The sequence below is a fragment of the Vombatus ursinus genome, unplaced genomic scaffold, assembly GCF_900497805.2.
Source record: "Vombatus ursinus unplaced genomic scaffold, bare-nosed wombat genome assembly UNPS02010394.1, whole genome shotgun sequence".
Classification (NCBI taxonomy): Eukaryota; Metazoa; Chordata; class Mammalia; order Diprotodontia; family Vombatidae; genus Vombatus; species Vombatus ursinus.
Window position 1 is genome coordinate 6,393,570 of NW_020950172.1, and position 23,866 is coordinate 6,417,435.

At 57.1% G+C, this 23,866-nt stretch overlaps 1 protein-coding gene across 2 annotated transcripts in view; it reads left to right on the forward strand.

Annotated features, from left to right (window-relative positions):
• The first annotated feature begins 2,618 nt into the window (after window positions 1-2,618).
• The window catches only part of TRABD (TraB domain containing), a 34,167-nt gene continuing 12,919 nt past the window's right edge, over window positions 2,619-23,866 (forward strand). For both annotated transcript variants that reach the window (XR_003568436.1, XM_027854213.1), the window contains exons 1-6: window positions 2,619-2,660; window positions 3,290-3,371; window positions 10,020-10,081; window positions 11,179-11,257; window positions 14,147-14,313; window positions 16,806-16,946. Coding sequence is in view for 1 of the 2 variants with exons in the window: in XM_027854213.1 (XP_027710014.1) it covers window positions 10,058-10,081; window positions 11,179-11,257; window positions 14,147-14,313; window positions 16,806-16,946 (411 nt within the window). In the remaining variant the exon portion in view is untranslated. The remainder of the gene's footprint in view (window positions 2,661-3,289; window positions 3,372-10,019; window positions 10,082-11,178; window positions 11,258-14,146; window positions 14,314-16,805; window positions 16,947-23,866) is intronic.

A 23,866-nucleotide genomic window follows, 5' to 3' on the forward strand; every position in this document is an offset into this window, starting at 1 on the left:
GGGGAGAGCAAGTATGTTGGGAGCTCTAGGCTGTGTCGGGGGGAGGAAAGACTCCCCAAACATGAGAACTATCCGATGATCCAGAACTGTGCCAGAGAGGTACGGCCTAGGGACCCTCCCCATCCCCTCAGGGCCCCCTGAAAAGTGACCAGCCCAGGCTCATGGCAACCCCCCCTCTGGGCCCCCAGAAAAGCGACCAGCCCAGGCTCACAGCAGTCTCCTCCGAGGGCCCCCAGAAAAGTGACCAGCCCAGGCTCCCAGGGCTGGGCCACGAGTCGGGAGCAGCTGCTGATGGACTGGCTGGCGCTTTTCAGTCTGAGGACACACGTAGTTCACAACAAAGGCATGTATTGACCTAAGAAAAGGGGCTCCCATCAACGTGAAGCCCTCCCCATACACACGCACAGCCAGGGACACGTGGACGCACCTGGAAACAAGCTGGGTTTGGGCAGGGCACGTGCCTAGAGGGTCCCTGGGGTCAACACAGGGGGTCCACGTCTTCTGATCTCCCCTCCTCTCCTTGCTTCCCACGGCCTGTGGGGTGTGGAGACGAGGTACGGGTGGTTACGAGCTGCTGGGGAGTGAGGGTCCTCATCCGGGAGATTTTCTCACGCTTTGTGGTTTGCAAAGTACTTTCCTCATAACCTCACGGAGTTCATGTAAGTATTACTGGGTCCATGTTACAGATGGGGAAACCGAGTCAGGGCCATTGGACTGGATCAGTATCACCCAGCCGGGCGGTCTTTGAGCCAACACTTGACCCCAGGGCTCCTGACCTCATTTACCATCCATCTGGAGCTTTCTCATTCTCCCTTCTGCGTTACTCAGAACCCTGTCGTCCCCGGAGCCCTCCTTTCCTTGGGGCTCACGGGGGAGGCTGCCTTTGGCTTCACTTTGCCAGGATGCCCCCCTCGTGTGCCTGAGCCTCTCTTGTCCTTCACACATTTATCCCTCAACCTCCTCCCTTCTCTCTCCTTCAGACTCCCTTCTCTGCTGGGTCCGTGATTTCTGAGAAGATCTGCATCCTGGCATGGAGGATCGCCTACGGTGGGACCCTGATGAGGGGGGCCCGAAGGACCTGAAAGTATGGAGGCTTTCTGTGGTGAGCAGCTTCATCCTTGGGGCCTGAGGAGTCCCTCAGAGCTGGGTCCAAAGGCTGGAGTCCAGGAGAGCCCCGGCTGGTGGGAGGGGAGGCAGGACAAGAGAGAGAGGAGAAGTCCGCCGCCCCCAACAGCTCCTCGGGGTGGGGCGGGGGAAGAGACCTTGCAGGCCAGGCAAAGCTCGCTGGGTCCGGACCAGCCTGCACATTCCAGCACTTGCACTTCTGGCCCTGGAGATCTTGGGAGCTGCTTAACCCCTCCAGGCCTCAGTTTCCCTCTCTGTAAAGTGATGGAGTTGGCTTCCTGCGTTAAATCTGTAATCCCTTGAAATCAAACCTGATCCCTTCATTTTACAGACTCCAGAGATTACATAGTCTGTAATCTTTAAGCTGTGGGCTCTGACCATTTCTGACCTAATTGGCCTCCCTGCTTCCAGAGCTCTTCCCTTCTCAACCACCTTCACTGACTCCGTCTCTGGGACTTCTCTCTTAGGTCCCCTGCCTGCACTGCCATCCCCCATCCTGCTTCCTCAAGGCATCTCTCCCAGTCAGACTGCTCCTGCACTCTGAGATCTCTGAGCCTCAAGCTATCTCATCTGTGAAATGGGAGAGAAGAGAGGACAGGTTTGTCAGTCGTTTTGCAAACCTGGGGGTGCTGTAAGGAAGTGTCCGGTATCATGGAGAAGTATGACCGTCTTCTCTTTCTCTGACTCCTCCAGCCCGCCCCGGGTTACACCCTCAGCCCTTTGCTGTTTTCTAGTGTGTCCATCCCAAACCCTGAGGGTCCCTGAGGACTCAGCTTGGGGGTGTTAGCTGGGGGCAGTAAGGAGGCTGCCATGGAGGGGTGGGAAGCCCCTATCTTGCAGGACCCGAGGTGTCTAGAACCCAGGTCTGAGGGACTGTTGGCCAGGGTGTGACCTTGGACTAGTAGAAAGGGCTGGGGTGGGGTGAGGAAGGAGAAGCGTAAGTGCTGGGTAAGGGAGAGCTTGATGGAAATACACAACCTTTGAGAGGCAGACCTGAGTTCAAATCCAGCCTCAGACCCTTACTGACTATGACCCTGAGCAAGTCACTTCACTTCTGCCTGCCTCAGTTTCCTCAACTGTAAAAGAAGGATCACATATGGCACTTAGCACAGTGCCTGGTGCTTCATACGTGCTTATTCGCTTTCTTCTCCAGACTCTATTTCCAGGAGCTCCCCCCCTCCAAACTCCCTTCTTTCCTTGTCCTACTTTTCCCGTTTCCCTCCTCTCCCTTCCCCACCTCACCTCCCTTTTTCCCCTCCCCCTCCCCCTCCCTCTTCCTTTCCCTCCCCCTTCCTCTTCCCTCTTCTACCGAGCCCCGCCCATTCGCGAGGCCGGACGGCGGGGGCGCGCACGCGCCCAGGTACCGGGCGGCGCGCTACCCCCTGGGAGTTGTAGTCCCCTCCCCGAGGTCCGGAGCGGCCGCCTGGGGAAGACCGGGAGGCCGGGACTCCCCTTCCCAGCGTGCCCTGCGGTCCCCCAGTACCCCCTCCCTCCCGTGCGACGGACAGGAGCGAACAAGCTAGCGAGCGACGGAGGTGAGGGAGCAGCGGGGTGGCGGAGCCTGGGCTGGGTCCGAATCCCGGGGGAGGCGGCGGCGCAGGTGCCGTCCAGGGAGCGCGGGGGGGGCGCTGTCTGCTGAAGGCTCTTGGGGCGGGCCGGACCCCCTCCCCTGCGGCCTCTCGTAGGGCTGGGGGGGGGACTCCCTGGAGCGTCGCGGGGGGAGGTGGGGGGAGGGGAGGGTTGGGGCGGCCCCTCCTCCATGCCCCCCGCCCCACACCGCGCAGGGCCATGGGTCCGGTCCGGCCGGGGGGGGGGGGGCCCCGTGGAGACCCCGGGCCGGGCCGGGCCGAGGCCGGCTTGCTCCCTGGGCCTCCCCTCCCACTCACTTCCTCCTTTCCCTTCCCCCTTCTCTCCCCATTACTTCCTTCCCGCTCTGCCCTCCCCCTTGCCCCGTCCCCTCCCTTGCCCTCTCCCCATCCCCTCCCTTCCCTTACTCCTCCCCTCCCTCCCCCCTCTCCCCATCCCCTCCCTTCCCTTACCCCTCCCCCTCCCCTTTCTCTCCCCATGGCTTCCTTCTCCCCTCCCCCCTTGCCCGTCCCTTCCCCCTTTCCCGTCCCTTCCCCCTTTCCCCTCTCTCCCTCCCTGCCCCTCCCCCACCCCGCAGGTCAGCCCCCCCATGCCGCACGCACCCCGGATCCCAGCTCGCGGTTGAGTGATCCTGCAGAAGAGAGAAGCCCCAGGCCCAGGTAGGAGCCTGGGGGGGGTCGGTCCAGGAGAGGGAGAAGCCCCACGTTCCCCTCCGAGGGTCCCGCCTCCCCGGGGTTTGCGGGGAGCTTGAGCAGGGTGCCCGGGGCTGGGCCTGAGGTCCGAAGGACTTGGGACACTGGCCAGCTGGGGACCCTGGGCATGTCAGCCGTAAACACGGGGTCCTGGCTGTGCCTACGGGGCAGGGGCTGGCATACAGTAGGCTCTCAGTAAATGCTCGTGGCTTTCTCTTGGCCTTCCTCCCTGGACCTGAGGCTGCCCCCTGTTATCTCTCTTTACAGATGAGGAAACTGAGCCTCTTCCGTAGCCCTCTTAACCTTAGTGCCTTCTCTCTGGTGGTCATTCCCCATTTCTCCTGCTTTGAGCTTGTTTGTCCATAGGGGTCTGCCCGGGAGCTCCTCCAGGGCAGCCTTTCTCTGTGTCCCCTCCACTGAACCCAGCACATAGTAGGTGCTTCTTGGACAGGCTGCCAGCCCCTCCAGAGCCCTCCCACGCACAAGGCCGGAGGGTGCCCAGGTTTCTATGGAGGAAAGCCCTTTTCCTCTTCTGCCTTGCTTTGCATGCACAGACCGGGCACACAGTAGGCACTGACTACTGCCCCTGTTCTCCTGGGCCAGCTTCCTGCCTTCTCCCTTCTCTGCCCCCACCAGGCCTCTGTCTTTGCTGCCAGCTCTCAGGAGGATGGAGCCTCCATTTCCTTACCTGCGAGCTATTTGGTGCCTGCTGATGGGGAGGCTGGCAGGCATTTCTCCCTCCCCGGGCCTTTCCGTTCCAGAAAATAAAGTGTTTATTCGGCATCCTCAGTGCCAGGGGCACCCAGGTGCTGAGGAGAGATTCAGGAAGGCCTGGGTTCTGATGCCACCTCAGACTTGTCCTCGCTGCGTGACATGGGCAAGCAACTGCACCTCTCTGGGCCTCAGTTTCCTCACTTCTAAAGCAGGGCAATCATGTGTGCACAGGGTGGCCATGAGGTCCAGAGGAGAGAACGGATGGAAGCATCCATCCGTGGCTGTCATCACCGTTCTTCTTTGTGTTGTTTGGGTCATTAGAGTTGGGACGTGGACGTTTCCACAAATGAGTGGCAGAGGACATGGGCGCTGCCTCCGCGGTCAGCTGCTCCCGGCCCCGAGTGAAGGACTTGAACACCCGAGGCTTTTCCATTCCCCTGCCTGGCCCAGTGTGTCCCAAGGCCTGTGGCCCCCTCTGGGCTGGGGGGGCCGCCCCAGGTGCCTGGCGGGTGTCCCCTCAGAGGCGCAAGGCCCTTGGTTACTCGGCAGCTGGGGACTAGGGGAGCTGGTCAAAGACGGTCGATGGAAGTGAAAGGAAGGCAGGCTCCTTTCTCTCTCCCATTCCCGTGGTGAAGTTCTTCGGGGTCGCGGTCAGCATTCTTCAATGGTCACTTTATCCGGGGGTTGTTGCCCCAGGCCAGCACGGCGCTCAGAGAAGGAGCCAGAAGTGCTCCATGGCTCCGGACGCTCAGCTGGACGGAGTCTTGGAGCTCGCGGGCCCTTACTGCCTGGGGGAGCTTCTCTGGCCGGCTGAGTGGACCCTTCTCAGCTGCAGGCAGGGTAGGGCAGCCTGTAGATGTGCAGCCTGGACAGGGATGTGGCGCAGGAGCAGAGGACCTGGGTTCAGATTTGGGTCTGTGAGGGGTTGCTGGGGTGACCTCGCTGGGCCTCAATGTCTTTCTCTGTGAAATGGAACTTGACCTTTATGGCGGTGTCCTTCTGTGCCCCCACTGATAGCTCTTTGTGACCGGGCTCTTGAGGGGAATCTCCTTGGTTTGGAGTGGAAAGCACTAGGAGGAATCCCCTCGTAAGAGGACCTTACCCCATGAAAGCCCGCCTGCGCCCTGGGCCGTGGTGTCTCGCCAGGGGCTGGCAGGATCAGGAGAACAGTGGAGCCATCGTAGGCTCAGTTTTCTTTTTTGGAAATGGAATATAAGGTGTTTCAGAGGAGGGGTCATCAAGTCCAGCCCTCCTCACTTGGCAGGAGGGAACTGAGGCCCAGGAGGGGCAGAGACTTGAACTCAGCACCCAGACTCGGGCCTTTTTGGCATGTTTCCTGAGTACTGGCTCTTTGGCTTTCTTGTAAAGGCTTGGGTGCCCCCGGCCCAGTCCAGGACGGCCCTGGGCCCTGCTGCTTTCTGCCTGGGGCCGTACATAGGGGAGAGTGGGTAGCTGAGAAGAGCTTTGTCAGGGAGAGGAGGGATCGCAGGCCCCCAAAGGGACCGCCCTGAAATGCTGTGAGTGACCCAAGGCAGAGCAGAGAGGAGATGGGATTGGGGAGAAAATGAAACCAAGGTTTGTATAGCATTTGACACCCATCCCATTTGAGCCTCGCTGCACCTCTCTGAAGTCACTAAGTACCATGGGTACTCTTAGCCCCATTTTACAGATGAAGGGATCGAGGCCCAGGCAGGCAGCTTTTATCTCCCCCGGTGTGACAGCTGATAAATGTCAGGAAGGCACGCCCAGAATGTCTTCCCCTCTGTCCCACTGCCCGTCTGCATGAGAGATATCCAAGGGGCATATTAGAGAATTGTCACTAGAAGAATCAGCAAGAAAGGAGGGAGAGGAGAGGCTCTTGGCAGGCCCTGCTGGCCAGGCCATGTCCGATGAAGCAGCTGGGGTGCTGGGGTTCTAACCACAGCAGCCCCTGGAGGCAGGCACTGTAGAGGGGACCGTCCCCGCGTGCCCCCCAGGACCGTGAGCCTTGCCCAGGCCCAGGCAGCTTGTGTGGGAGTGTTGGAGAAGGGGGCAGGCCCAGCCCTCTTTCCATGGCCTCAGCAGTGGGGTGGGCCGCTCGGGCGATTCCTATCTGCCGTTTGAATCAGGTGGTCTTGCCCCTTTCCCAGGCCAAGCTTTCGGCCCAGGCTGGGAGGGGCTGGCCTCAGGAGGGTCTTCCTAAAGATGCAGATGTTCTCCGGAAGCCTTTGCCTGTGGCAGTCATCCTCCTTGTGCCCCGGAAGGGTGTGTGGGGGTCTGGGTGCAGTGAGGCAGTAGCTCAGGCTGGTCGAGTGTGTGATGCTCATTTTGCCATAAAGGGTCCTAATAACCTCTGGGGACGGGGCTTGGTGAGGTGCAGCGTCTGTCTGAAGGTAGTGTGGGCTCAGTCCAGGTCTTCTGGGAGTAAAGAATCCTAATGGTGGCCTGAGCTCCTGGGAGAACTTGTCCTGGGGGGCCTGGAGGATGACAGGAGGGAGCCCCTGCATCATTTCAGGCCCCTTGGGGCCGCTGGCCTGGGGCTTGCCATGAGTAACTGGGAAGGTGGAACACCTGGGTCCTGGGAGGGGTGGGAGGGGACCGGGAGCAAAGGGAACTTTGGGACACGTACGTGTGTCTCATTTGTGGGATGCCAGCCAGGCTGCAGGGAGTCCGATGGGTCCCGCCCCCCCTTGTTAAAGATTTTAATCTGTTTGGGTGTGTTGGCAGCAAACCTTCTTCAATCTCTGCTTGGAGGCAGCAGCTGTTGGTTACTTTCTGTCAAAAAACAGGGACTGAAAACACGGTTTCAGGCTGATTGTCTGCCAGGCGGGCCCTGGCAATCCTTTCTGGTTGCTGTGAGTGCCAGGCGGGGAGGGGAGGGGGCCACGTTTGAGTTTCATTGACTTTGGGATCCTCCTCATCGCACAGATCAGGGGAGGAGAATAGGGTAGGAAGAAGATACCACTCCCCCTGGGTCACCCAGCATGCAGATAGTGGAGGAGTTGGGATCAGAACCCCTGACCTGTGGCTGCTGGTCTGTATTCTGTCTTCTCAGCATACTGCTCACCCAGGCTGGAATTCATCTTCCCCAGCTGCACTGTGAGCTTCATTAAGCACCTACTGTCTATAGAGCCCTTCTTACCGAGTGTAGGTAAAACAAAGCTGGTGCCTTTGGGGCTCCAGCAGAAGATCCCAGTATAGATAACTTGGTGTAGCAGAGTAGAAAAGTAGAAGAGTACGGAAGTATCTGGAGGGCCTGGGAGGCCTCCTGGAGAAAGTGGCTGTGGAGTCAGTCCTTAAAAGATGGGTACAAATTCGTCAGTAACAGGAAGCGAGGGCATTCCAGGCGGAGGGAATGGTGCTGAACAAAGGCCTGGAGGCTGGAGGACACAATGTGTCATGTGTGGACCACAGTAGTCATGGTTGGCTGCAAGCACCTCTCTCTGTTAAACAGTTGGCTTAGCCTGGTCGTCTTTGTGAAATGCAGGAGGCTATGAGTTAGCTGGGCTGCTATTGACCCACAGGGCTAAGGAGGGCAGAAGATCTTGAAGTAAAGAGAGCTGGGGCTAATGAGACATTCTAAACAGGACCTTTAAAAATCTCGCTCACTGAGTCACCGTGAGCGGGGGATGGCCTTCTTTTGGCCTCGGGTTTCTCAATTTGTAAATGGAACGAGTGAGACCAGATGGCCGCTGAGGTCCTTTGAAGATTAGATTTGCTTCTTGATTTTTCCTGCTAGGATCCTTGATGGACACATAACCTTCATCTTCTCTTTCTCTCCCTCTCCGTTTCCTCCTCTCTCTCTTTCTCTGCCCTTTTCTTTATCTTTCTTCTCCCTCTCTCTGCCCTTCTCTCTGTCTCTCTCCTTCTCTCTCTGAATTTCTCTTTGCCTCCCTCTCTCCTCAGCTAGCCATACAAAACTACCTCTTGTCCAGATCATGACTTTCAGTTGAATGGGCCGCAAACTGAGCCCAGAATCCCAAAGGATGAGGAGAATCAGCTGAATTGCTTTCCGGAAACTGCAAAGCCCCTCAGTGGGCCATGTTTTTAATGCCAACATTTTGTTCTTCCTCTTGTGTGGATGCTGGACCCTGAGGCATCCCAAATGACCATCCCGTAGACAGCAGTAGTGCGACGCGGCTCAGCGTGGGTGTGAGGAGACTTTGCCTAGAATCAAAGTGGTGCTTCAGGGGAGAACAGAAATACGAGGTGTCACCAAGGAACTGTGCCAGGCAGAAAGGCTGGGCTGGTCACAGGGTGACAGGTAGGCAGCTCAGCGTCCTCCAGCACGGTAGGTGGGCTCTGTCAAGGAGGACACAGGCCGGCGAGGCAGCACGTACCTAGATCTGTCTGCGTTGTTGAACGGAGCATCCAAATTGGAGGAGGTCCAGTGGATCCAGATCCACGGGAGTATTGATCGTATTATGGAATTTTTTAATGTTTTAATCAGGATTCTTCCAGATGTCAACATCAGGAAGATTGGTTTTATAGAAACATGCCTTATCCTGATAAGAAATAAAAATACTTTGTTGCTCTTGACTGTGGAAGAGAAGTGTCTTTGGTGAGGAAACAAAAGCTCCCAAATGACAACATTTAGTGCCAGAACAGCAGTGATGCGGAGGGACTGACTGGTGCAACAGGAGATTATTTTCATAGAAACTTGAATGTAACGAGTAATTAGACAAAATGAAGGCTTTTCTGAAATCTGTTTGAGTTATGATGGGGACGTGCCTGGCTTGGAGTTTTCCATTCCTTTAGGGGCGGGTGTGTGTGTGTGTGTGTGTGTGTGTGTGTGTTTGTGTGAGAGAAACAGCATGTGGCCGCCAGCCTTTCCTTGCACCTCTGCAGGACGCCATGTGGCTCACACCAGCCTTGCTTTCCTGGTGTGCTTACTGCTGTTGGTGTCTGGTTGGCTTTGTCCTGTGCCAAGGACTTGAGGTTCTCTGGTTCCCCCGCCCCGGTTCCAAAAGCCTGTGACCACGTGGTGAGCTCTGGCTGCTGGCTTTCTTCATCTGTGCCTCCCAGGCTTGTTCTGGGGGTCAGAGGTGACACAGTGCCTCTGCAAACTGTAGGGCTCCGTGTCCACACGAGCTGTTTTGTTAGAGCTCTTGGGAGAGAGAAGGAGGCTGGCAGGCGGGCAGCCCCGGGCCTCTGGGCTGGATTCAGGACTGAAGGGAGGCCTTCTGCCCAGGAGGAGAATGGAGTGGAAACTCCATCACAAGGCTTCGGGTCAGAGGAATAAGCGGGGCCAAACCTGCCTCCACAAATGTCTCATGGGTAACATTCCTAACCCAGGGCCTGAGGGAATGGGGAGCGGTAAGATGACGCTGCAAAGCTCTCCATGGCCCAGCTGCCCCATTTCCTTCCAACTCTTTCACCTCCTGGTGCGTTTGTGACTCGTCATCCAGGAGTTGTGGTAGGGGCCCTGCGGGTGTGTGCCCCGTGGCCCTGCAGCCCAGTTCGGTCTTGACCCTCGGCTCTGGGGTCTTGGAGAAGATTCCTACTTCGTGGCCTTCCTCTGACCAGCACTTTTTGGAGTCCTATAATTGACTGGGTTCAGTTGGCATCTGGCAGGGCGAACATTAAAAAGAATGAGAGTGGCATGAAGCATTAGCAGTGGCGCAGACACAAAGAAGGAAGAGAAAAGGGCATCAGCAATTATGGCGTGCTGCTTTGGAACAGTTGGGCCAGTTTGTTTCATTCAGCGTCTCCTGCTGCACAGGCAGTGAGCGTCTCATACTTCCAGGATGCTCAGACCGCGGCTTGTGCCTCCCACTGTCCTTTGGGCTCTGTAGACATCGTCACCAGCGATTGCAAATCTGGCTGCAGTCAGAACCTTGCTCAGGGTTCTTTGGGGGGGATTCCCTGGGTAGAGCGGCTTGCCTCAGACCTTGGCATCTCTCTTTATGTGTCTTCTCACAGGCCAGCCTCCATCGGAGACCCCGGCCAGCTCCCTCGGGATGCAGGAGGAACAGCCCCAGGAGGTAAGTTTGTGTCCAGGGTCGAGGACCTCTCTCTGTCCTGAGGCAGACCTCACGGGTGCTCGCCCAGTGCAGTGTCCTCCCCTTAGGAGCCTCGAGGCCCACTCTTAGCCCCGCTGCTGTGCTGGAAGGGGGCAGTGAGGGGACGCAGTCAGGGGAAACGTGCTAGAAGTAGGTTGTGGGGTGGGTTTCAGATACTGAGCCAGGGGCCCAGTGAAGGCATTGCAGCAGTGACACGCCTGGATCCCGGCCTCGGGAAGGTCATTGTCGTGGCGCTGTGGGGAGGCCGCTCAGGCGACCGCAAGAGTCCAGCGGAGGCGGTGAAGGCCTGCGCTAGGTGGTGATGGTAGGAGTAAAGAAAGGGGAGGACAAGGAAAACTGAGGTCCCAGTTCCGAGTAACAGGAAAATGGGTTTGAAGGAGTGACTGGCTTGGGCGGGGGAGGTGCTCTGGCCGGCTGGTGCCTCTTCCCTCAACTACATATTGTCTCGTCTCCACGGAGGGACATGGGGCCTTGTTGAGGTGGTCAGGGTCGGGATCCTCCTGCTCAAAAACCCAAACGTCTTTTTCATTTCTGGCCGAGGTGTTTCGGTCTTTGAGAACGAGGGTCTCCTGACCCCCGACGCAGACGCAGCTGAAGAGGGAGGGGAGATCTCCAGAGATAGTGGTGGAGGTCCAGCCGTGCCCCTCCTGCACGCTCTGTGCTCAGCAGAGCCAACCCCATGAGAGCCTACCAGTGAACGCTGGCAGTGAGGGGAGCGTGCCTGCCCTCTGCCCCTCTGGATGATGCCCTGGCGTGCTGTCTGTCCATCCTCCAAGCATCGAGGGTTCTTCCTGCCCCTGCTTTGGGCTGAGGGCCGCCTTCCATCACCTGCTTCCATGTGCCTGTGAGGGTCCTCCAGAGAGGCCAGGGCGCTCTGTACGAGTGTTATGTGTAAAGCGATCACGTCACCCAGCCTGACTTAGTGATGCCTCATCTCAGGCAGGCACAAAACTGTGTCGCCTTTGCAGACCAGACAGGACAAGAGCTCACGTCTCCCCGGGCTCGGCCCGATCTCTGCAGCTTGTCCTGAAACGCGCTGTTGTTGTTTTGTTTTGCAGGCTGCGGAGGAGCCAGCCCCTTCGACCGAGGCGTCGGAATGTGACCCCGGAGTGGTCCCTGGAGACTCCCAGAATCTCTGTATGTTTGTCCTTTACAACCTTAATTGACTTTTCTTACTGGTAGGAGGCCAATATTGATGATGCTGTAGGCACAGGAGAAAAACGGTTGTAGAGGACCAGCCTTCTCCTGTCTGACTTTGTCCAGCCAAGGAGTCTTGGGCGCGGGCTGCCCGCTGGCCGTCACGCTCCAAATAAGCCCTGGGGAGAAGGCTTCAGGGGAATCTGAATTAGACCTCAAGTCTTTGTTCATGCAGCCAAAGGCCTGGGACTTCCAGTGTGGCAGGGATGACCCACTGGAGGGCTAGAACACTGGAGGTCGAGGACCCTAGAGGTGTAGTACACTGGAGGTCGAGAACCCTGGAGATCTAGGATGCTGGAGGTCTAGGACCCTGGAGATCTAGGACCCTGGAGGTCTAGTACACTGGAGATCTAGTACACTGGAGGTCGAGGACCCTGGAGATCTAGGACCCTGGAGATCAAGTACACTGGAGGTCGAGGACCCTGGAGGTCTAGGACCCTAGAGATCTAAGACACTGGAGGTCTGGGACCCTGGAGGTCTAGGACCCTAGAGGTGTAGTACACTGGAGGTCGAGGACACTGGAGGTCTGGGACACCGGGGGTCTAGGACACTGGAGGTCTAGTACACTGAAGGTCTGGGACCCTGGAGGTCAAGTACACTGGAGGTCTAGGACCCTGGAGGTCGAGTACACTGGAGGCCGAGGACCCTGGAGGTCTAGTACACTGGAGGTCTAGGACCCTGGAGGTCAAGTACACTGAAGGTCGAGGACCCTGGAGGTCTAGTACACTGGAGGTCTAGGACCCTAGAGGTCTGGGACCCTGGAGATCTAGGACCCTGGGGGTCTAGGACCCTAGAGATCTAAGGCACTGGAGGTCTGGGACCCTGGAGATCTAGGACATTGGGGGTCTAGGACCCTGGAGATCTAGTACACTGAAGGTCTGGGACCCTGGAGGTCTAGGACCCTAGAGGTGTAGTACACTGGAGGTCGAGGACACTGGAGGTCTGGGACACTGGAGGTCTGGGACACCGGGGGTCTAGGACACTGGAGGTGTAGTACACTGAAGGTCTGGGACCCTGGAGGTCGAGTACACTGGAGGTCTAGGACCCTGGAGGTCGAGTACACTGGAGGTCAAGTACACTGAAGGCCGAGGACCCTGGAGGTCTAGGACACTGGAGGTCTGGGACCCTGGGGGTCGAGTACATTGGAGGTCTAGGATACTTGGAGGTCTGGGACCCTGGAGATCTAGGACCCTGGGGGTCTAGGACACTGCAGATCTAGTACACCAAAGGTCTGGTACACTGGAGGTCTAGGACCCTAGAGGTGTAGTACACTGGAGGTCTAGGACCCTAGAGATCTAGGACACTGGAGGTCTGGGACACCGGAGATCTAGTACACCGGAGGTCTGGGACACTGGAGATCTGGGACACTGGGGATCTAGGACCCTGGGGTTCTAGGACACTGGAGGTCTAGTACACTGGAGGTTGAGTACACTGGAGGTCTAGGACCTTAGAGGTGTAGTACACTGGAGGTCGAGGACACTGGAGGTCGAGGACCCTGGAGGTCGAATACACTGAAGGTTGAGGACCCTGGAGGTCTAGGACCCTGGAGGTCTAGTACACTGGAAGTCGAGGACCCTGGAGGTCTAGTACAGTGGTTCTCAAATCTTTGGTCTCAGGACCCTTCCCACTGTCCCTCCTAAAGAGCTGTGGTCGATGTGGGTTACATCTGTTCCTGTTTATCATGTCAGAAGTTAAAACCTCGTAGTATTATTATGAAAAGGGGTTTGACTTTATGGACCCCTTGAAAGGGTCTCGAGAGTCCTTGGACGGCTTCCCTTGAAAGCTGCTGATCTTGTGGAACGAGCCTTGGGTTCAGATTCGGACCCTGTCACTTCTTTCCCACGTGACCTTGGGCAGGTCACTCACCGCTTCACCTGCACTTTATCATGTACAAAACAACTCATGCCCCTGGCAGCGGTGAATGCTGGGGCGGCCCCTCCGGCCAGGATCCTGGAGGACCTGGGGCCGTATTCATCGTCCGGCCTTTGCGGAGACCCCCTGACTCGCCATCCCGGGGCTGTGCTCACGCACTTACCTCCATCGGCTCCTCCAGGCCCTGCCTTCGGAGGGAGCTCAGGCTGCAAACCCGGCATCAACTTTGAATTGAGGCGGAAGCCCGGGGAGGGACTGGGAGGGCCTCACCGTCTCGGTGGGTGTGCGGCGTCCTGCCCCTAGTCCCGAGGCTCCCTGCAGGGAAGCAGTTAGTGGCTCAGACGCTACAGAGGCTCACACCCGCCTGGGCCTGCCCCTCTCACTGTGTGCTTACTCGCTGATAAGGAATCCCCGAGTCAGAACCAGGGAAAGCCCGTGAGGTTTCCTGCCCGGGGCTCGCCTGGAGCAGCTGGCGGGATGGGGTTTTGACCTTGCCTTGCTTGGCTCTGATTGGTCGTGTTGCGTTGGAGATGCGTGGGTGGTGCCCGCGGCTGCAGGGTATCAGCCTGGCTGGTGTTGGAGCTTATGAATGCATGAGTCAGGATGCTACTGACTCTTTTACTACCAAGGCTAACGTTTAAGCAGAGGCGTAGGCCTGATGGCTTCTTGATTGCGTCCTGTGGTCACGAGAGGGCATTTGTCTTCATGGATTTGGAAGATTTTAAGCTGGGGAGCCATGCTCTACCGCCGTGCAGAAACCTACCCTTGTCTCTAGAGGAGCCCAGCGGGGGGTTTTGCCGACTGCTCCCTCGTTGGGCCTGGGGCAGGGAAGGGGGTCTCTAGCCTTGCAGTGACTCACACAGGGTCCCTTGAGGCACGTTGATAGCCATGCTGGTGCATGTGTGTGTGGGTATCTGTGGAGGCGCTGCATAGGGGCTCCTTTTCCCTCGTTCGCAGCTGACGTGGACGCTCTTAAGATCCTTTTGGAGATGAAAATGAAGAAGAGACAAAAGCAGCCCAGTCTGCCCGGCACCGTCACAGAGCTGGTCACGGAAGAAGGGAGTAAGGTGTACGTGGTCGGCACAGCCCACTTCAGCGATGACAGTAAGCGAGATGTAGTGAAGGTATGTTGCGGGGATCGTAGGTGGGGGAGCCGCGTGAGGGAGGTCTGGGCCGTGGAGAAACCCAAGCTTTGACGGGCCTCGAGACCTCCTGCCCAAGAGGGCCCTTGTGCTCTGGGTGCCGCCGCCGCCTCTTCGGTCGGGTCATCCGGGGCCGCGGGGACTGACCAGACAAGCCAGAAGGGGTCCTGAAGGTGGTCTGGACTGCACTTGAAGACACAGAGCCGGGCCTGGTGGCTAGGAAGTGCGGGACGCAGGGCTTCCGACTGACACGTGTCCCGTGTTTGTCCACAGCACGGTGCTGAGGCGTGGAGGCATCTCTTCCCCCTGCCTTCTGTCCACCCACTTGTAGGACTGATTCGCACATCAGGCAGCAGCTTTGGGCCCTTTCCAGAGCTGAGGCTTCATGTCTCTGGGAATCCTTTCAGCTGGAGCGGCTGTGGTCCTCTGTTAATTAATGAGAGCTCTTCTGGGGGCTTGGAAAGGAAGGAAGGACGCAAGGCTCCCCGTGGCTTGGTCCTTCCTTTGGCTTCCTGCCAAGGAGGAGAAGGGAAAAAGAAAAGGAAGAAATTCGCTTACCCTTTTTCTCTATCAGAAGCTTCATCCCCCCTCCCCTTCCCTGTGCCCCCACCCCACTGCAGGCCGCTTAAGAGTCCCATTTGAGAGAACCTTCATTTGTCTAACTGGGGGAAACGCTAGAATGTTGGAGAAGACTGGCCGGGGTGAGGCAGAGGGTAGTAAGAGCATTCTGAGCAGGCAGCTTTCTTGGGGAGAGACAAAAGATGAGAGTGGGGCAGGGTGGGAGATACCTCAAACCTCCCTTTAGTGCTCATGCTGTCCAGTTTTGATCTTACGCTACTGCTGGTAATTCCAGCCCTGTCAAATAAAAGTAGAGGGAGCGGGCAGCTAGCTTTAGTCCTGGTCCCATGGGGAGAGCTTCCAGTGTTTCGTCCTCACAAAGCCGGCCTTCCCTTCTCCAGTTCTCTTGGGAGGCCCCGTCACCTGCTTCTCCCTTAGCTCCGGAGCAGGGACAGGGCTGGAGGGAGGCATGCTGGACACCCTCGGCCAACAGAAGCCTTGCCGTCCTTCCCCTAGTGAAACGCCTTCAGGTCACAGCTGTCAGAGGTTGGCTATCCTGCCCGTGCCCAGCCCTGGGTCTCATGTGCTCTCTGCCCTCCCAGTCCTGGGGAAATGGAGGCCTCCTTTGGGGTAGGAATCCTGTTCTACTTTGTTATCAAAGATCACACTTGTGAGTACTTAGCACAGTGCCTGGCGCTTAATAAATGCCTGTCCCCATTCCTGCTCCAAATGGCAGTCATGGCTGGCATGTGTCTGCTACCTGGGATGTAGCAGGGATCTCCCTCTTGGCCTCGATGTGTCCTAAAGTTCCCTTGAGCTCACGGTTCATCCAAGCAGGCAAGTGCCCTGATGTTGGTGCCCTCTGTTGGTCTGAAAACATCAGTGCAGGCGGCGTGGTTCTGGGAAGGCTCCAGCCAGGCTCTCCAGTGAGGTGGGAGGGTGGTCACCTCTCAAATGCTCCCACTTCAAAGCTCCCGCAGAGGGGTGGCTTGCCTCTCTTTGGAGATGACAGTGAGGTCAAACAAAAGATGAGAGTGGAGCAGGGTTAAGGTTAGCCTTTAAGGAAAGGAGGGTGGCCGTGGGCAGGGGAGAAGGCCATCCCTGTGCTCTGGGGCAGATCACAAGGGGGTCATGAAGACCTGACTGGGGGTTTCAGTGTCTGAGTGGGCCTGCACATCTGCTAGTGCTCAGACCCAGAGCCGGGTCAGGATCTCCAGGGGAGCAGCAGTCAGTCTTTGCCCTGAATCCCCCCCGCTGGGAGCACTGCGAGCTTGTCGGTCCCCAGCCTGTGCTGACCCTCGGAGCCTGGAGTAACACGGCCTTCAATGCCTCCCAAAAGTAGCGACAGGGTCAGCCCAGACCTTCCCTCCACAAGTGGGCAGAGGCCAGCCCCACCGTAAATTCCTAAGTCAGCAAGTAGGCTGGAAGAGTGAAAAAAAAATAATCCCACCAGAAAAAGTTATTTGAGTTAAAAATGTTTTTATAAATAAATGATGAGTACTAGAGGAAAAAGTTGGAAAAGGAATGAAGAGAAAGATATGAAAGAAATAATTGAAAAGGGAGTTAACAACATGGCGCGTGAGGTACAAAACCTTCCCCAAGAAACATGTTCCCTCGATGTTAGAATGCATCAGATAGAGCCAGCTGTTCCATGAGTTAACAGGTAGCAAAGTCAGAAGAGCCAAGCGTGTTGGGACCTTGGCCACCGAGTGGCCTCTTCTGCTTCTGACCAGGGTCTTAGCCTGTTCCAGACTTGCTGGGGCCTGCCTCGGGCACCTGTCGTGGAGTGGGTGCCAGGAGCCTGACCTCAAAGGGCAGGAGAAGCTTTTCCTTGGCAATGCTGCTGAGCAGGGTCTCAGAAAGGTCTTTGGGCAGAGGGCCCCTCGAGTCATTGCTCTTTGCTCCTCTCTTGACAGACCATCCAGGAGGTGCAGCCAGACGTGGTCGTGGTGGAGCTTTGCCAGTACAGGGTTTCCATGTTGAAGATGGATGAGAAGACGCTGCTGAAGGAGGCCAAGGAGCTCAGCCTGGAAAAGCTGCAGCAGGCCGTCAGGCAGGTAGGAGCCCCTCCCTCTTCATCTCAAAGAGCACTGTGCTCCGGGCCGGGCTGCCCGGGAGAGGCCCCGGGCTCGCAGGGCCCATCCGCGCTGCCGCATCCTTACCGTCTTCTTCACTGATGACTCACATCCATTTCTCGTGTTGAACCATTGGACAGGACCAGGACATTATGATAGTTAGGTCATCCAACATGGGTCTCTCCATCTTTGCCATGGGGATAGCAAGAGAGGATAGCAAACTGTTTTCTCAAAGCCAGCTAGACTGTGGCCACCAGCAATGTTGGCCTAGCCTGGCCCATTTTTGTTTTTTTAAATAAATGTATTTGTTTTTAGTTTTCAACTTCTACTTTTATAAGATTTTGAGCTCTAAATTTCCCCCCTTCCCCAAGACAGTGTGCAGTCTGATACAGGGGATTATGTACGTGATCATATTAAACATATCTCCACATCAGTCATGTTGTGAAAGAAGATTCAGAACGAAAGGGGAAAACTGCAAGAAAGGAAAAAACAGAGAAAATATCTGCAATCAGACTCCATGGTTCTTTCTCTGGATGTGGATGGCGTTTTCCTTCACGAGGCCTTTGGAGATCTCGTCTTAGATCCTCGTACTGCTGAGAAGGGTTAAGTCTCTCAATAGTGGTCGTTGTGTACAGCGTTGTCCTGGGTCTGCTCACTTCACTCAGCATCGGTCCATACGAGTCTTCCCAGGTTTTTCTGAAGTCCGGGGTACGGCCTGTCCTTGCTGAAGCCGTGCCCACTCTTAGGATGTGCACGTACTGTCCCTCGAATTCCATGCTCTGTAACTTCTGCAGAAACAAACTCCGTTGTCGTCTTCTCAACCTTGTTGGGTCCTACAGTCCCTTCCGGCAGTCCTTCCCCGCTCCCCATGGCTGTTCACGGGCTGCTGATAGCAGCTTAGCAGGCACAGCTCTCAGTTCTTTGAAGGCCACCGAATGTGGGGCCGGGGCAGGGAGGGGGCACTGCTGCCATCATGTCCTTGGCCTCTGTGTTGGCCATTCTTGTTCTCTCTGCTCCGGCCCAAAGGTTGCGCTTCCTCACGTAGGGGCCAGGGGCTGCATCATGGCCAGAGTTCATCTTGGCCTTCCTCCCCCCCCCTGGACGTTGTCAGTGTCCCCCGGGCCTGCCCGCTTTGCTTCGCCTCGCCGGCCTTTCAGGACGGGCCCAGGCCTTTGCCCGCGTCTTCTCAGACAACGACCCTTCGGTCACACCTCCTGTTTCTGCGTGGCCTGTGCCCAGAGAGCCGGCCGAGTCCAAAGAAGGAGAACTGGGGAGAGGTCGACGGTCAGCTTTCCCTCCCCTGTCCATCCTCAGGCAGGGTGGGGCAGGTCTCCCCTCCCTCTTCTTGGGGGCCCAGCTTGGTCCTGACCGCGGCAGCGATTCGTTTTGAGGCTCTGTTGTTTTCTTCTTTATCTTGTGGATTCTTTCACATCATCACAGCTACAGTAAGTGCCTACTGTGTGCCGGGCCCCGTTCTGAGCGCTGTACAAATACTGTCTCATTTGAGCCTCACCACAACCCTGGGAGGGAGGAGCTGTTACAGGTGAAGAAACAGCAAAGTGGCTTACCCAGGGTCACCCAGCTAGAACAGTTCGAGGCCCCATTTGAACCTGGATCTTCCTGACTCCAGGCCTGGCACCCCTGGTGGCTGTCAGTTCATGTCTCCTCCTTGCCTCCATCACGTTTGCTATTTCTTGCGATGCGGCAGTGTTCCATTTCATCTGGGAACGTAGCTTGTTCCGCCATTTAGCGGGCCCCCCGGAGTGATGCTACGGATATGTTGCTCTGTCCTGGGGCTTTGCCCTCCGGCGGCAGGATCCCTGTTAGCATCATTTCAGGTGACTTTCCACAATGTTGGGGCTAGGACTGGAGCGTGCCTCTTCCGGTGAGCCCTCCAGGATGACTTCCTGGCTTGCCATCATCTCCAGTTTGCTGGGGCCTGAGATTTGTGAAGCCTGACATCTGGATTTCCTTCTTTCTCGGGATTAGTGACAGTCTTTCCTGTTGCCGCTAACATTTGCCGTTCTCCCTTTGCAGACTGGTTACCTGCTCTAGTTTCTGGCTTTTCCCTGGGGTTAAGACTTGAGTCGCTCAGTGAGGTCTGTGGGTAGCCACACTCACACCCCTGTCCCGTGTGTACCCACACCCCTCTGGTGGGCCTCTTCTGCAAGCAGGAGCATCTTTCGGGGAAGATGGGCAGCCTTCCCCTCGGATCCAGGCCTCAGGCAAGCTGGACAAGGAATGGAGTGCCCCTTTGGGGGGCATGCCGAGGTGTTCATGTGGACCACTGGGCACGGGAGTGCACGTGCATTTTTGCCCTAGTGCCTGTGACTGGCTATCATTTCTACAGAAGTTTGCATGCCGGTCCCTTATCTAAATCTAGATCAGTCTGGAGCCTCTTGGGACATTTTGAACTGTGGCTTCCTGGCCTTATCCTCCCAGTGGGCAGTGAGGACTTCCCAGCAGAATGACAGAAGTATGCTGCAGCTCTCTTCCTCAGTCGGGCCACACAGTTTCTTGGCTCTTGTGGGTGTCTCTGGTTCTGGCAGGGACTGGCTGTTGGGCAGTGGAGCCATCATCGTATGAAGAAAGACGTTGCTGCTGGGGCCGGTGGTCTGCCTGGGGTCAGAGCAGAGGAGAAAACGCCCCAGGAGCGACCTGAGAAGCCACTTTACAGACTCAACGGAACGGCGAAGGGCCCCGGTGGCTTCCAGTGCAGCCGGGCCAAGCAGTGATCCAGCCGCTACCCGCAGACCTTGGCCGAGGGGACCCCTGCCAGCCCCTCTCACCGGGGGTGAGCTCACGACGGCAGCAGGGTCAGACTCTGGGGCCGAACCGAAGGAGGCTGATCCTTCCTCCTCCTCGTGACTTCAGAACCTGAAGACAGCTGTCGGGCTCCCTTTGAGTCTCAGGATGTCCTCTGTGACAGGGACCCAAGGCCCTTCACCACCCTCCTGCTTGCCTTCCTTCGGCCTGTGTCCAGCTTGTCATCATCCTTCTCAAGCCTTGGTGCCTGGGCCGGGGGCAGAGGCCAGTGCAACTCCCACGTCCCTGTTCTGGGGACCCTGGCCCTTTCTGTGACTGACTCACACAGGCCTGGGTGTGGTCTGTTGAAATCCCTCAATCTCCAAGAGTTCTCCTGCGTCTCGTCCTTGGGACGTGGGGTGGGAGGCTCTGTCCCTCGTGGATGCGGCCTGCCAGGGACCTTTTGGGTCCTGAGTCTCTTGTCCTCTGCTGGGGTGACGTCAGACCCACAGAGTGGGGAAGGAGAAAGTGGCAGGGAGGGGACGTGGACGCCGGGCTCTTCCGTGGGCCTTTTGGGCCAAAGCTGTCGTTCCAGGGAACCCAGGTAATTAGGCCTTCCTGTTGAGGCATCACTGAGCAGCTGGAAGTCTGCCCACCCTCTCTGGCTTCTCTTCCGTGCCTTGTTGGTCCCCGTTTTCAGCACATGGCGCCTCCCCAGTAACTCCCGAGAACCCGCCCTCGTTACCGAGACAGACCTATGGCCGTGTCCGCCACCCGGGGGGGCCGCCCCCTCCTCACTCGAGGGAGGACCTGTGTGTCCTCCCCAGTCCTCTGGAGCGACCATCGTAGGCCGTGCTGGTCTACCCGCGGGAGCGGCTTCCCTTGGTGGTTCCTTCTTGACTCTGCAGATTCAGAGGTGAGCGGCACGATGGCGCCTCTGTAAAAGAAGGCAGGATGAGACAGACCTCTGAGCACGCCCTTACTCATCTCTGGCTGTGCTGAGGACCCAGTAACCCTCTGCTCCTGGGCTGGAGGGAGAGGCCGGCATGGCCTGAGATCTGCAGACTGGGCATGTGCAGCCCTCACACGTGGCGCACGCACGCACTCACGCACACACGCACACACTGTGGTTGGAAGCCTAGATCTGGCTGTGTCAGGAGCCCTGCCCCAAGCCCTCGAGATGCCCAGGGCCCTGGGCTGCAGGCAGAGGGACTCAGTATCTTCCACAGGCGCTCGTGCAGTTTGTGATGGCCAGGGATGTGCTCACGGTGCTTTGGCTGGGGACTGAAGGTCAGTGGGCCGAGGACAGCCCAGGCCTTGGCATGTAGGAGCGAGAGCGTGAGCAGCACAAGACGGGTCTTGGAGCAGAAGGGGCAGCGGGGTGTGGAAGAAGGTGGGCAGTAAGTGTCTGTTGTCGTTCACTCGTTTCCGTCGTGCCCGACTCTGTGACCCCATTTGGGGTTTTCTTGGCAGAGATACTGGAGTGGTTTGCCATTTCCTTCTCCAGCTCATCTGACAGATGAGGAGACTGAGGCAAACAGGGTGAAGTGACTTGCCCAGGGTCACCCAGCTAGTAAGTGTCTGAGGCCGGATTTGAACTCAGGAAGACGAATCTTCTTGACTCCAGGCCTAGCGCTCTGTGTACCATGGCGCCCCCAGCGGTCTTTAAGTGACCTTGAGTCAGAAGTCATATTGGAGGCCACCAGTCTGAGAGTTGGAAGGTTTGTGTTTGAGTCTGGAGACCCTTCACCACTCTGAGCCTCAGTTTCCTCATCTGTAAAATGGAGAGAAGAATCCTTGCAGCCCCTTTCTTCTTCGGACAGTTGTCGTAAGTCTTCCAGGATGAGATGAGTGGGAGGTGCAGGGGGCAGGGAGGTGGCATTGAGCGTCTCGGGCAGCGGGGGACGGTGCCGTGCAGTAGGGATGGCGAGCACCCTCTCCTCCAAGGCTTCCTGGGACCGTGTTTTGGGTCTCCGTGGTACAACCACAGGCATTCATTAAGTACCTACCATGTGCTGGGCTCTGGAGGTACAGATGCGAAGAGTGAGAGTCCGGGCCTTTGAGGAGCTGTTGGGAGCTCACAGAGATAAAAGAAGAGACGGCCCCGAGGACGGCCCAGCGAAGAAGGGAGCTGGAGCTGTGTCTGCAGGGAAGACAGAGTTTGCCCAGCAGGTGGCCCTGGAGAGCTGCCTGGTGGCTCCCAGGCCGGCTCCTCTGGGCCTCAGCCTTTGACACTGCCCGTCACCAGGCCCGTAGCTGAAGCCTTTGAGCCTTCCATGGCCCACGATCTCATATAGGGCACGGGGGAGGCAGGTCACTGTGCAGGCAAGGTGCCCACGGCGGGGAGTCGGCATCGGGGGGCCAGCGGGGCCTTCTGGAAAGACAGGCCTCAGGCTGATCTGTGGAGCCACTGCCCATGATGTCCCTGGCACCTGGCACCTGGCCCTGGGAGTGAGCCTTCCGGCATCCTGGTGGAGCTGCCAGCTTCCTGTCACCCTGTGTTTGGATAGGCCTGCCCCGAAGCCCAGGCTCAGCCGCAGGGGGATTAGTTGTGCTCTTGGCCCCATCGGATGTGTGCTTTTCAAAATGTCACTGACGCTTTGAACTGCAGGTTGTGGAAGGCTGCCCTGCCCCTTCTGCGGGGGCGTGGGAGGGGAGCGCCAGCTCTGACCGCCAAAGCGCCTCTTCTCTCCCCTCTCGCCCTGCCGTGGGGGAATAGCCATCCGAGGCTTCCGTCCCCTCTCTGAAAAACCCCTTCCTGTGACCAGCGGACCCTGGCCGCCTCTAGCGGCCCCTCATCCCAGTGATTCTGTCAGCCCCCTTCTTCCCCTTCCTCCTTGTTACCCAGGAAACCTGCTGCTGGTGGTGTTTGTAAATTAAATTTGGGTTGTGTTTGTTGTCTGGTCCTGACAGACGCCAGCAGACACGAGACATTTCCACAAATAGAGAACAGAAATAGTGTCACATAAAACTGAATTCGGCTCATTTCCTTCTTGAAAAGGGTGGAGGTAGTTCGGTACAGTGGCTTCAGAGCCCTCTGGCCACCCTTCTCTTCTCTTCTGGGCTTTTCTTTTGTAAAGTTTCATTGGCACACCTCTCTTTTCCCTTCTCCCCTCACATTCTTCCCACCTCCCAAATGTTTCCAAGTCCTTCCTCATCGCAGTAAGGGATCTCTCGGCATCGCTGTGTCTCCCCCTGCACCTCAGGGCCCTCCCCTCTCGGTCAGGAGGTCGGGGCCTTGGGAGGCCTCGCTGGGCACCTGTGGCTCAGAGCTCGAGCAGTGCCATTTTCATGCACGGAGCTCTTGTCTGACTTGGTCTCTGGTTCTTGCCTCCTCCCTCAGCATCGGTTCAGACAAGATGTCCCAGGTTTCTAAGAAACTCCTCCGTCAATTTTTAGACCACACTGGTCTTCCATTATGCATGTGCCATCATCTGTCCAGCAGGCCCCCCAGTGATGGGGCACCCTCTTTTCCAGTTCTTTGTTATGACAAAAAGATGCTGCCGGTGTTTTTTGTACACACAGGTACAACACGGCCCTCTTCCTCGCGTCTTCTTGGAGAGTAGGTCTCAACAGAGGCGCCTCGGTGCTGGACACTGCGTAATTCGGTGCCTCGGGCCGTCGGTCCACACTGCCTTCCCGATGGCTGGGACGGCACCCCGCTGTCCAACTGAGGCGTCATGTGCCTGTTTCCTCACGGCTCCTCTGCCGACCTGCATTTCCCTGTTTGGGAGAGCTTTGCGATCTGATGGGTGGGTGGTGGGACTTCAGGCTGGCTTGAATTTGCAGTTCTCTTAGTAATGATCTGAAGCATTTTTATATGGTTGTTGATGCCTTGTTTTTCTCATCTGAAAACTGCTTGTTTGTTTCTTTTGACCTTTTATTGCTTGGGGAATGACTCATTACTTACTTAAACGCGTCCCCTATATATCCCGAATATTTGGCTGCTAGCAGAGAAACCCGCTTGCTGCAAAGGGCTGTTTTTTCTTTTCTAGTTTTCCTGTTTCCCTTCTCATTTTAGCTGCCTTGATTTTGTTTGTGAAAAAGCCTGTCAATTTTATGTAGTGAAAATTGTCCGTTCTAACTCCTGTGATTCTCTGTGCTCTGCTTGGTCAAGAACTAACACTCTCTCTCTCTCTTCCTCTCCCTCTCCCCCC